At 37.9% G+C, this 13,771-nt stretch overlaps 1 protein-coding gene across 3 annotated transcripts in view; it reads left to right on the top strand.

The window, feature by feature from the left end:
• The first annotated feature begins 615 nt into the window (after nt 1–615).
• Nucleotides 616–13,771, top strand: part of LOC139456498 (mediator of RNA polymerase II transcription subunit 13-like) — a 70,298-nt gene continuing 57,142 nt past the window's right edge. For all 3 annotated transcript variants that reach the window (XM_071238245.1, XM_071238244.1, XM_071238243.1), the window contains exons 1-3: nt 616–833; nt 1,189–1,444; nt 11,409–11,511. In XM_071238245.1, the coding sequence (XP_071094346.1) occupies nt 765–833; nt 1,189–1,444; nt 11,409–11,511 (428 nt within the window). In that variant the 5' untranslated portion in view covers nt 616–764. The remainder of the gene's footprint in view (nt 834–1,188; nt 1,445–11,408; nt 11,512–13,771) is intronic.

The raw sequence follows: 13,771 nt of genomic DNA, 5'->3' as shown, positions 1-13,771 counted from the left end.
AGGTCCGTGGTAATACTTAGAAACTAATTTGTCAATTTCAATTTGTGATGCCCATGTATGTCATTTCCAATATACATGTACTTGTACTCCTACGAATAATTGAAATGAGTTTAACCGCCTTTTATTGAACACATGCGTCGAGGGGGGTAAATACGGTCCAGTCATCTCATTTGGCCTATTCAAACCCGCTTTGAACAATAGGAATTCTGTTGAGAAAATATATGATTTATATCCCGGAAATAAAAAAAAAAGCCACAAATATGTTCGTACGAAATTACGTTGGTTTACAATACGATCAATTTAGTGCTAATGACATGCATACCATATTACTGCGATGGAAAAAAATCATGTTCAAAGGGTTTCACTATAACTCATATTTCAAAGATAAGTGATTATAGAAATAATTAATATTAGGAATTCTTTGATATGTTCATATTATGTATTTAAAAATGAAACATAAACTTGACATTCGTGGTCTCACGTTTACCGGCGTGGTCACCAGAGTACTACCAGCATGGTCTGAAGCCTATTTGAGTAGCCGTATAGACAATAGTGTTTCCGCTCGACCCGTGAGCATGTGACAGGAAGCAGCCAATGGCAGCGCGTTCTCCTTACCGCCTTGTTGTTCGCAGCAAGTCGCCATTACTGTCGCCATATTATGCGAAGTATCTGTTAATTGACAAATTTTTCTCGATTTGTGGCTAAGTGGATGTTTTAGCAGCAATTCAGGATATACGTGGTCTTTTTCAGAACATGGAGTGACCATGAGTCACCCTAGTCCAACGGGAAACGGCTGCTCTCTGGAGGATTGTTACACAAACTTGTTTGCCTTGGTAAGATATGATTTAAATGAGTATTATCCGGTGTCGGCTATTGTTTGCGTCTAATCGCGTGCTGCGTGACCTTCCTGCTGTAATGTTTCGGTATTTGCGAATATTGGCCAATTCTCTACCCTTCACATTACCTTTTTCATGCTTCGTTTCCCAATTTAGATACCCTGTAACATATTTACAAACGTTTCGAAGCGATGTCACCTGGCCGTGCTCATAGACAAGCGATTAGCAAATCGCAATCAATCAGTGTTTAAATATTGAAATGTATTTACATAACGCAACCGTTTGATGATATGCTATTCGATATGCATGAATTGTGATGAAGGTTACTGATTTGTTCTGTTTTGTTGTCTAGACGGATCTTGGTGGCATAAAATGGCGTAAATTGACTTCAAATCCGGACAATGTATCGGTGGAGCAACTCGAAGATCCAGTGCTTGTTTCCTATGCACGTTGTATTCAAAGTGGTTTACTATGTGTTTGGAGACGAGTAGTGAAAAATTCGGAAGCTCGATCCCCGGAGCAGTTGTCAGTTGGCAAAGAACTGTGGGTATTTTGGTATGGAGACGAGCCGACCGGCATCGACAACCTTCTATCCCCTGACCTAAAGGGTAAGTGTTTACTCCCCATGATTGACAGCATGTCAAGGTGGCTGTGCATTGCATCACATGTCAGGCACCTGTACTGTTGTTCACTTCACCTGTTTCTTGCACCAATACACAAGCATGGCACAGTAGTAAACACACTGGTAAATATCCAGGCAGTCGGCAGTTAATTGCCTATACACACTCCTAACGCTGTGACATTTTAATTAGGTCATGTTGACAGATCAGTTAATTTTCTTTAGTTGACATGGGCAGCCTATTTCTTTTGCACGTAATAGATCGATATGTTATACATGAAATTGTGTATTGCTCTCAAGTCAAATTATTACAGATGTATTTCTCCATTTGTTTATTTAATGTGAGATTATTAACTGAAAAGGGCATTGAAACAGCAAACTTTGAATTTGGTTTTGTTGTATTCACATTTTGAAGTAAGTGATGAATCATTTTGTTATATGGGTCGTAGGGATTCTTGAGAGGTCATCAAAACATGCAATAACAAAAGTACTCAATATTTTACATTTTGGGGAGGGTTATTTGTGGGTTAAATTATCCACAATGTTTATGTGAATAACTTGATGACATTTTTTCTGACAAGTTTGCACCCATGGGTAATATTAATGAAAGACTAGTTGATGTCTTACAAAATCTAGTTATGTTACATACACTACTAGTCCCAAATGAGCTGTGAACTTGTGGGATATGACCAAAAGTGTCTAACACTCAAACACCACTACAATAGTAATGTTAACAGAAAAATAGCAATACTAAGTATGCATCCTTATGAATACAATTAAAGAAATGTGAACAGCCACTGCTTTAGTTATGTTTACTAATAATAATCATACTTTCATCGAACTTGCACAACTAGAGTTGTGTCCCTTTCGTGTACCAATCACATTTCATATATGTATCGATACATGTTGCAGATACAACCACCATGTTTAGATCACTAGTACCCCATTCTTGTTGTTGTCTTGACTGAAGTGAGGATTATGTGTCATGTTTTGTGACTTGGTTGATTGTGTGTCATCCCATCCTGATGCAGCAAACTTACTTAAATGCTCGCTTTCACATAATTGTAATATGGCTGATTGTGTCATTAAACAACATTCACTCAGTTACTCAAATCAGTATCTTTGGCTCCTCACCCCCCTCACCCGCAAAACCCATGCTTTCTGAAAAAGGTGACTATGCTTGTCGTAAGAGGCAACTAACAGAATTGGGTGGTCAGACTTGCTGACTTGGTTGATGCATGTCAGTGTATCCTAAATAAGTAGATTGATGCTCATGGTGTCAATCACTGGATTGTCAGGTCCAGACTGGATTATGTTCCAGCATATAGCTGGAATATTCCTGAGTGCGGCGTTCAGCAAACAAACAAACTTTGATATCCCCATCTGAAACCTGATCTAGTACAAGTTCTACTATAATGGCCTCAATAATATTAAACTTGAGTAAAAATTATGCCAAGTTTCACGTACAGGCTATAAGATCTAGTACAAGTTCTGCTATAATGGCCTCAATAATATTAAACTTGAGTAAAAATTATGCCAAGTTTCACGTACAGGTTTTAAGACTTGGGGCACAGACTGAGTATACAAATTATGAAATTGAAAAGTACATTTGTCGCAGGAACAGCAGCTGTTATTCAAATTCCAAGTGGCATATGAATTGCAAGTGGCAAGTGGCATATAGATGTCCGATACTATTTCGAACCTTTACATTCAGATCTACAATATATATTTCTGAGTTGTCATTATGTTGTTATTGATGATAGTTGGAAATAGTCACCATCAACATCAGAAATAAGAAAACTTGCTTGCTCTAAACTAATATAAGAACAAGGGCTGATTCATGTTCAATTATAACAAACATGGTTAGATAATATACATGAATATTTATTATTTTTCCATACTAGGTGCAATCATAAGCAGATAGTTGTGTTGCTTATACACTAGATGTTTTCTCCCTGTGTAATAAAGAGTTGTGCAAACATTCCATGATGTTTCAATGTTTCCCTGAGAGATCTCTCCCTCCCTGATTGTAATGGCTGCTGATAGTTTTCAGCACGCTATAATAAAAGCTTGAAACGATGCCCAACATTTAGCATTATCTACATTCCTGCAAACGGTGAAGGCACCTGTGCCCAACACTTGATTGTAATGCGAAGAAATATACATGAAAATAGCAGCATTTGATAACATGGATACCATGGTTCTACTGCTAGTCACCTTGCAGCAAGTTTTATATATCTCACAGATATAGACACAGCTAGTAGTCCGTTAGTCCAAGACAAGTAAAAATCAACTAGGTGTTTTCCCCCAAATCTAGTTGTTATGCTTAAGCCACAAGTCCGAAATGAGCTGTGGACAAGTTGGATATGACCAATGATGTCTACCCATGTATCTGATTGGGGGGCACAGGTGGTATAGTGGTCATGGACTACAGGTGCTGTGAAGAGTTATGTCCCTTAGCGATGTCAGGATGCTGCTGATGCGTGAGTTTGAACCGCAGGATTCTCTGATTCTGATCCTTGGTCCGTCAGTGTCAGCATCGGCATCATACCTGTGTTTGTGGGTTTCGCCAAAGTGGTAAATATTTACAACCAGCCGCACTTCAGGCTTTCTTCCCACGCCAAGCTGACATACTGTGGTATTACTGAAACACTGTTCAAAGAAGTGTCAGACCAGACTCACTCACCACTGTTCATGTGTATGTGTTTTAGGTTATGGCATCAATCAATATGTTAATACTTCAGATCAATTTTAAGACATTTGAAGATTGACCACTTTAATACATAGAATTTGAAAACATTATCAGAAATACCTATTGAGAAAAAGTGGAATGTGTATTGATACAAGTAACTCGTTTATATTGTCTCAGTATAAGTATATTTTGTCAAGTCACTGATAACTTTGATAAACATCAGCATGTTTAGAGTTAATCTTTATAGCCAGTACTTACAGTCATGTCAGTGCACTTGATGTCCGTTTGGGAGATAGTTAGCCCTAAAAAGATAAATGCAAGGGAATTGATTTTATACATTTGGTTTCACAAGTTATCCAACTCTTATAAACAAAGTTACGGTTAAATGTGAAGGAAATATTACATGCTTATGTTGAAAACCTTTGTTTCTCTTACACATCTTCCAACATTGTCCAAACTAAGAAAATGTCAGTGTTGTGACAAGGAGTGTAACATAGTATATGTTGTTGAATGCCGCACTGAGCAATATATGACTGCGGTGAGTGCAGTCTGTGAATAATTTACAGCGTTAGAAATTTGCACTAGTCCTATAGACCTTGCCAAACTGCCCAATAGTTAAGGTATCATTAGGACTAGTAGAAATTTGCCATTTTTAAGGGTTTTGCTATATGTTATCATAATAAGGATTAGTGGACTAAAACTGTTCGTTTCTATCCGTGATTTAATGTGGACCAGACAATCCAGTGATTGACATCATGAGCATCGATTTATGCAATTGGGTTATGATGACATACATCCGTCAGGTCAACGGGCATGACTTCCCAATCCCTTTAGTCACCTTTTACGACAAGTATGGGTTGCTGAAAATCAGTTCTAATCTGGATATTGGCAAGGGGGTAACACATAGTAACTGGCACTGCATAGTTAAGAATATTTTACCATTTGCATATTTAACCACAACAAAAGACATACAACTCGGCACTGGAGACCCTGTTCTATATGCATAAAAACCTATAAAACATGGCACTTTCTTAGGCAGGACATCTATTAACTTGCATGTGGATTTGATTTAATATCCAGGACTGTATGAGAAGTCCTTCTTATCAAGATCTGGCTTGGAGTATCAATTGAAATGAAGAACTGTATTGGGTATTAACATCTAAACTTGCATGCTCAAAATATTTTGTGTCAAATAGCAGTAAATATTTGCAGTGGAAAATAAAATTAATCTTTAAAAAAATTAATTTGTTTTAAAGTACACATGGTTTGATACCATTGGGAATTGTTGCATATTTGTCTTGCTCAGAATAATCATCGCAGCATAGTGTATCTCTGAGTACAACCATATTTGATCTGCTAATGTAGATACCATATGTATTGCTTGCTTGAAGTATGTACATCAGTGTGCGATTTGGATTGTTAGATAATCTCGATAGATAGCATGATTTGTGATTAATTGACATCTCTGTCAGAGGCATTCAGTTTGAACATCATCTGTATCTCTATTGATAGATCAAAGCTGATAATGTACTGAGGCTTAAGGGTATTTTGAGATCACCTATTTATCCTATTCCTGGCTAATGTATTTATTAGGCTTCGTATTAGTCTAGTGTTTGTGATATGATGTGTGCTCTCAAAGGTAGCCATTACAAATAGAAATGATGAAGTAAGGATAAGATATGGATGAACAACTTAATTACAATCAGTGTTGGGTTCTAACACCATTATAAAGCAAGTGATGAAGGAATGATGAAGTTCAGAATTGTTCTTGTATGCATCTTAAAGACTTAGACTAATATGATTCTTTGAGGAAGGAGTGAGTGAGTTGTGTTTAACTCCGCTTTTAACAGTATTACAGTTATATCATGGCGTGACAGCTTAATGTGGGAGGAAAGCCCGAAGTGACGAGGGTCTCAGACGTTTACCACTTCGGTGAAACCCACGAGCACGGGTGTGGTGCTGACAAACCTTGAAACAACCATAGGTTTTTGGCCCGCCCAAGGGACGCAACTCTGCACAGTGAATCGCAGCGCCTTAGACCACTGGGCCACCCGTGCCCCCCTTTGAGAAAGGAAGACAAATAATTGTGTTGTTTGAACTGAGTATGGTACCAATTTTTGACACTATACAGGGTTTGAAGTTTAAGCATGAAGGAGTCCTTGTCATAAAACCAATGTTAAAAGATTATTTTTGGGTGGGGGCTAGATAAAAATATCTCGGCAGTAAACATAACAACCTCAGGACCCCTTAATTTCTAACTCTGCTATGTATATGTAATTAGGTGAAACATTTTAGAAATTGATTTGATATTTGTAATTGAAATCAAACTGTCAGATAATTTTTTTGCTTTTTGAAATTCTAATAACATCTGTTCTACTTGTTGTTTTGAGAGGAACTTGATATGAAGTATGAGGTTGAATTCATATTCAATTTTGCATCGATTGCCAGATGAAACGTATAACTTGGTACATGTCCGTAACGCAACTGTTTATTGTGTAGGAGCGATACAGACACACATGTTGCCAGTGAAACAGCTGACAATAAAACCTGGGGCACTTGAGATAGACACATAGTTAATGTATGAAATCAAAATTACAATACCTGCATTGCAGTGTTTGGCGAAACATGAGTGACAGTTGTGGATTGCTGCTGGTGTGATTATAACACCACTTAGGCACAAGGCAGTTGGTTATATCTGGGTCAAGTGACTATGCATGTGGCTCTTGCTCTTGATAGAAGCTGTAAACAGTGGGTACTGGTAGGTAATATTAGATTCTCGTCATCGATAACATCTTGCTGTGTTATTTTGTAAGGCAACCGGTCTGTATCTTGCAAATTTGGGATTTGTATGATGATTCAGAATAGCTATTGACAGATATTTGTAAATAGATCATGCAAAAGTCCTAATGAATTATGTAAATATTGAGATATGAAAGGGAAATGATATTGTCGATAGATTTATATTCCATCACATTAGGATTACGTTATTTGATTATGCTATTTTCTGTGGATTTCTGTGAATTATACAATTTTGTTGAATATGCAGATCAATCTATTTGACTCTTTGAGATTCTTCTAGTGAAATCCCGACATAAATATTGAAGGATTTCATGCCATTATTTATTAACATGAATATCAGTAAATAATAAAATATTGACAACCCTCCTTATTTCTACCATTATTTTGTGATGAAAGAAAGTTGCTGGTGGCCCAGGGATCTGAAGCATCACATCCATTGTGCAGCAACTGCCGCAGCAAACATTGTTATTAGGTATTGTTTGATCTTTCAAAGATGTGAATTTGCCTGAGCTTACATTCTGACCATTTGGTGTATAGTAGTAGAGACGTCAATTTCACAGGTATCGTATGAGCCAAAGCAGTTTGTGGTTGTAGTTGGCACAGATAGAAGTTTGTACAGCTGATTTGTTTGAAAAATATAATTCACCATAATATGTGCAGTGTGTGGTTTGAACAGTGAGAGTTCAATCAATAGGTATGCCATCTGGCATCTGATCATACTGAGAATGCACACTGTCAATCAAACTATGAAGGAGCTGTGCCAGTATGTAACGCGGTTACTATTACTACACTGCAAGCATAAACATGATCTGAGCGTCATCCCAGTGCCCAAACACTTAAGGAAATCAATGCAAGTATTGTGGAATGAAGACTTGAGGCTTTTCATTTGTCGTCCTAGATGCCACTGGTTTATTGATTTTTTTATGCTGAGCCAAGAACATTATCAAGGCATTAATAAACATGCTGTTACAGAAAACCAGACTGGATTGGAGTCGGCACTTGTCACATAGTCCACTGATACTCCGGCTTTAGTTAGCTGGCGATTTTGTTTACCCACAATCTTGCTTCTTTAGTTCAGGTGTGTAGTTAGTAAGGTGCTCGGGGAATTTTGGTCAGGTTGGGGCAAAAAGAATGGTCGACTCGTTGCAGCCAGCCTACAGCATGGTATGAATAAATATAGTCAATTAGGCTTGCCTAGTGTTACGCGGGTCACTGTCATCGACCGGTGGTGAAGACCAACGTATTGGCCCACTGTAATGGCACTGGCTGCGTGTTGGGCTGGGGAAATGATGTCTTGATTATTTCGCCTCGACTGATGGGATGAGAAGGATACTGCTAATAGTGCAGCAGTTCTTGGTTAATGCGTTCATTTCACTACTGGCACTGGGTTGTGAATGTTTTATTTTCACGGTTGACAATGTTTTTGGCGTTTGTTTTGAAAATGTGTTGATCGTTGGTTGGATCTGCTGGGATTAATATATTATACATTCTTCCTTGTCTTAAAAATATTTCTGTATTTTATATATGTTGGTATATCAGTTTCTGTTCTGGACTGAGAAGTATATGGTAAGTGAAATTGGGGAATGTATGGTGTTATTAGATTGGAATCAGTTCAAAAGATTAATTCCATAAGCTGTGTGGAAAGTCGTAGCATGTCGAGCTAATACTTTTGCCACAAGACTACCAGCATTAGCAATTAACAAGTCATCCCAAGTTTAGATTTCTCTGCCTACTCGAGGAAATTCATGAACCAGCTTAACTGCAGACTAAATAGTAATGTTAGGAAACTGTTTTGATTCTGATGTAGAGCTGGTTTTCACTGTTGGTATTGACTGCTTGGACAGACAGTGCGACAGATGGATGTTTGCAATGATTTTGGAATTCATCTGATTGCCTTCAGGCAGTATAGTGATCACTTTCCCCAAGTCAGGCAAGCTGGCTGTTGGAGGTGGTGTGTATTTCACAAGGTAATTGAGAAATGTCTGCACTCTTGACTGCTGCTCCTTGCCTGGTTAGAATTCCTGTTGATTTCATCCAGCCAGCATGCTGCTGTGTGTGACCTAGATTACACCCTCATATTAGCTGCTAGGGTAATTCAAAGGTAGCGTGATTGATAAGGCCTTGTTGAACAGGTCTGTACGATAGCTGTAATTTCTCCCCTAACATGTTTTTTGTGATGCCCTTGGCTTGTGTAACAAAATGCAAATGTCATGACGGCCTGTTGATGGGTGATGATAGGTGAAATGTATGATGTTTCTGTTTGCAATAAGAGCATGTAAGATCACCAGAATGTTTATTGTGTGGTGGGTTACTCTGCAGCGAAATGTTGTGCGTTTCATGGTGATCATTTTTGTGGAAAGGATCATGTTTTTGATGCTACTTGAAATTGAAATGTTTTTTGACAGCGATCATTAATACTGTTAGGGATGATTCATTGTTGAAGATTTAGGAAAAATGGTATTTATAGTATTGTTCAACCCTTACACCCAAATAGGTGCGTGGTATTTTAAATTTTCTATTACCAGTATCCTAGTTTCATGTTTTGTATTTCTATGATCTATCATTTCCTAAATCTCTGGTTAAGTGACCACTTAATAGTGGACAGATTCCAATAGATTTGTCATACAAACCCTGAAACAAATATATCCAATACAGCCCATGCAAGTCTATTATAATTGGTAAGTCTAGATTACTGCAGCTTCTGAAATTGGAGTCTCTGGGCTCCATTTTATTATGCTTATTTTTTTGACAACTGTTTTTTTTCTGTAGATATTTTCATTTCAGAGACTAAATATTAATCTACAAGAGATTGTAAATGTTGTGTCTGTCCAAAATAAACTAGAGTAGTAAGGGACTATAAATAACCCAAATATAAGAAAAGTAGCAATTAACAGTTTGACGAATTAAGTGTTATTTACTTTCCCAAACATATATGTAAGATGTTCAAACTGGAACTTTTTGCTTTGGTAATGCCATCAACATTGCTTATCCCCCACCGTACACATGATCAGCTCCTGGTGTGTCGGATGCACTAACAAACATGCTAATTTCATCAGACACCTGAATATTGCCACTGAATATTGGCTAAGCGTTGCCGCCTCCTATACACAGGAAATGGGGCTGCACTTTGTCCTCTCCCCCATCCCTCCCCTCACCTGTCTGTCTGCTTGCAGGAATGTTTCCCCTCGGCTGCTGATGTTGAGCTGGCCACCTAGAGACACAATACACCAGCCTTGTGTGTGTACAATATGCTGTTATGCTGTATCACCTGTCTTTTAGTTAGGGAAGATAGGGTACCTACGACTGCTGTGTTAACTTGCTAAATTATTATGAGTTTTGTTGGTATTTGCATAAACAAAGTACTTGTTATTTGGAAAGTCACTGATGAAAGTAAATTTGATGCAGATAGGAGATGAATTACATGGTTTCTTGTATATTTCGCCCATTCTATTCATGTGGGCATGCATAATATGAATATATCTGAAAAATATGATCAGCACTTGTATTATTGTAGTACTACATATTTAAGAGGTAATTATCAACAGAAATGGTATACGCATGTTTGTGAAGGTGTTTATTGTGGAAGTAACACTTTCATGCAGTGCTTAACTATTTTAGGAAAAGAAATCCAAATTGTTTTGTACCTTTTTAATATACAGATCTTGGGCATTTCAAATGTGGATGGTGGATTAATGATGAATGTTATTGAATAGTTAGCTATTATATTATGCCCAATAGAATGGGGAGTGAGTGCTTACACTTGCAGAGTTTAACCTTGACTTACAAACGTGGGAGACCAGGGGACCCACAATGATGAACTTTAAGTGTCCTTGTTGGCAATGAAGATCCTTTGAACTAATGAAATGGTTTTGTGTACTGTACATTAAGGTAATTACTTTAGAACCTGTAATGAATCAATGATCATGTGGACAATGGCCATGATTGATGGATGAAATAACAGACACCCATAATTGCTCTCGATGTGCTGTAGATACAATGAATATTATTGTGCGTTCCTCAGGATGTTCTAATTCTTTTTCTGCGTCCATTCTGTACATTTGTGTGCAGTGTAAATATGTTACAGTTTTTGGCCAGGCAGTGTGGATTGTCGCTTGCTCTGTCACTGGTGTACTTTTGGACTGGTTGGCCAGACTTGGTTACGTTCTCATGATTTGGCTGAAATAATGCTGACTGCAATGTAAATCATTTACTCACTCATAAAGAGGGTTGGTTGCTCTATAGCTGTACATTTCATAACTCCTTATGTGTTGTTAGTAAGGGATGCTTGTACCTTTCATTGTTGGAATATGGTCTTTGAAATTTTGACAGCAAGGAATGCTGGTACTTTTCTATGTTGACCATGGGTCTATGAATGTGTTGACAAGAAGGAATGCTTGTACTTTTCATTGTTGGAGCATGGTCTTTGAATATGTTAAAAACAAGGGATGCTTGTACATTTCAGAGTTGGAGCATGGGTCTTGGGACAAGGAGAAGGACAAGGACAGTGGGCTGACATATGAGTGCAGGACGCTGTTGTTCAAAGCTTTACACAACCTGATTGAAAGGTGAGACACTCCACACACATGTTTGATCAAACCTTCCTGTGTTTTAATTTGGACCCAGGTTTATCTAGAAACTGCATGTTTTTTTCGTTGTAAGCTACTCTGATGGACAAAGTTTTTGTAGTGATAGATAAATTACTGGAAGGTTGATCTGGGTATTGTTGCCTTTGGCTGGCTCAGAAACTTGTTGTCCTTTTGAAATATTTTCCACATCATGTAATATTTGTTTTAGAGGTGGTCTGATATCATCGATGTATCAGTATTTGGCTTGACAATATTTTGTCTTGAATAAAGGTAGAAATATTTAGGTGTTCATTGACACTGCTCAGCTGCGGAGTCAAGTTGTGTTTAACATGCAGCGGAAACAACCCCAGTGACTGAATGATAATAATATTCATATATAATTCTTATTAACCTAAGGGGCACTTGTTCTGAGGAAGATTCTTTCTGACAAGAGGCTTGTTCGTTCTTTGACGAGGATGTATCATTTCTCTTTAAGTTAATGTGCTAATGCATATGTCTGATTGTTATCTTGTAATAGCTCTGAGCTGTTGTAGCCAGTTATAAAGTGTTTTCCTCTCCACAGAATTCTTTATTCCTTGGGTTTAGATGGAGCTATGGCCAATTTGCTCTTCACGTGTCCTGCAAATTTAGATCATAGTGTTAAAATTAACGAGGGTCGTCAAGGTTATTATCTATTTGAATGTTATGGACCCCCTAAATATTTTAACTTTGAACAAGGCAGGTTAAAAATTAACATAAGTCTGCTATTAGGAATGTAGGAAGTATTTGTGACATTTCTTTGTGGACTACCGCTTTGCCAATAGATAGACGGCAACTCTGCAGCAGATATTTTGCGCAGACAAAATTGAAAAATAGTTACAAAACCCAGAAAGATCCACTTCATTTTTTATTCCCCCAGCATATCATGTGGGGGGTATATAGTGATCATCTGGTCCGTTCTTGAGTCTGTATTTCGTTTCTGGAGCATAACTTGCAGCGGTATAAGTCCACTAGTCCTAATAATGATAACATATAGCAAACAAAGGGCAAATTTCTACTGGTCCTTGTAATATCTTAAGTATTGGGTAGTTTGGCAAGGACTACAGTCCTTGTGCCAGTTTCTAATGCTGACTTGAAAACCGTGAAAGTTTTCAACCATACTTGGTGCATGTAATAACCAGGGACTGAAGTGGTGCCTTTTGCTATTGTGTGGTCCGGGGTATTTGTCATCTTCAGATGTCTCTTGTTTAACTTTTGGCAGTTCAATAGAATTTTATTGCCCTATGCATACAGAAGTGTTTGATTGGCATTTAGAAGTTATACAGGACAGCATGACTGCTTCTGGATGACAACTTGTTTATCATAGTTGTCATCGAAGCAGTTTCATGTCTTCATGCGTTCAGCCTTTAACCACTAGCCTGAAGCCCCAGTCTCGTAATGTTTCTGTTGAGCTTGTAAACTTGCCAAATGAAGCCCCAAGTGTTAATTATAAAATCTGAGAAAAAGGTTTCTGAATGTTTAAATACAATTCCTTTGTATTGTAAATGTGATATATTTTTGTATGAGGTTGCGATCAGCACTTAGCTGTAGTTTGTGGTTACATATTTCTGGTTTCGGTAAACTGTAAAGAATTGAACGGGAAAGCAGTTCAGTATCGCTAATAGTTGGCAAGACTACTTCATGAGCAAATTGTCCTTGGTGCACGTCGTTAAGTGATTACTCTAATTACGTTGCACTTGATACCTGCACTGTACTCAATCAAGTAAGTGTATTACCAGCTTAGTTGATACACTTCATTACAAATTGACAATGGGGTGGAGATCTACTTTGGTTTTGCTTTGTTGCGATCAAACCTTTAATTTCTGGTTTGCAATTGTTTTGTCTTCACGATGTTCTTTGAACATTTTCTGAATATGATGCAGGAGGTTGTGGTAGCTCTGTGGTAAGAGCACTCAATGAACCGTTGTTCGATTCCCAACATGGTTATTGAATATGCAGCCAATTTGTTTTCCCTAGCTATGCTATTGCTGGAATATTGCTTGTATAAGACGACACAAGTGGGAGGTATTAGTTAATGTTGTCTTGAAACCTGTGAGGATCCGGTGTAGAATAGGTCTTCAGCGACCCATGCTTGCTGTGAAAGGTGACTATGCTTGTCATAAGAGACAACAAACAGGATCGGGTGGTCAGGATCGCTGACTTGTCATCGTATCCAAATTGTGTAGCTTAATGCTCAATCACTGGATTGTCTGGTCCAGAC

The sequence above is a fragment of the Haliotis cracherodii genome, unplaced genomic scaffold (genome assembly GCF_022045235.1).
Source record: "Haliotis cracherodii isolate W230 unplaced genomic scaffold, xgHalCrac1.p SCAF_11, whole genome shotgun sequence".
Taxonomy (NCBI): domain Eukaryota; kingdom Metazoa; phylum Mollusca; class Gastropoda; order Lepetellida; family Haliotidae; genus Haliotis; species Haliotis cracherodii.
The sequence above is the reverse complement of the archived record's forward strand: the minus strand, read 5'-3'. Positions and strand labels throughout refer to the sequence as shown.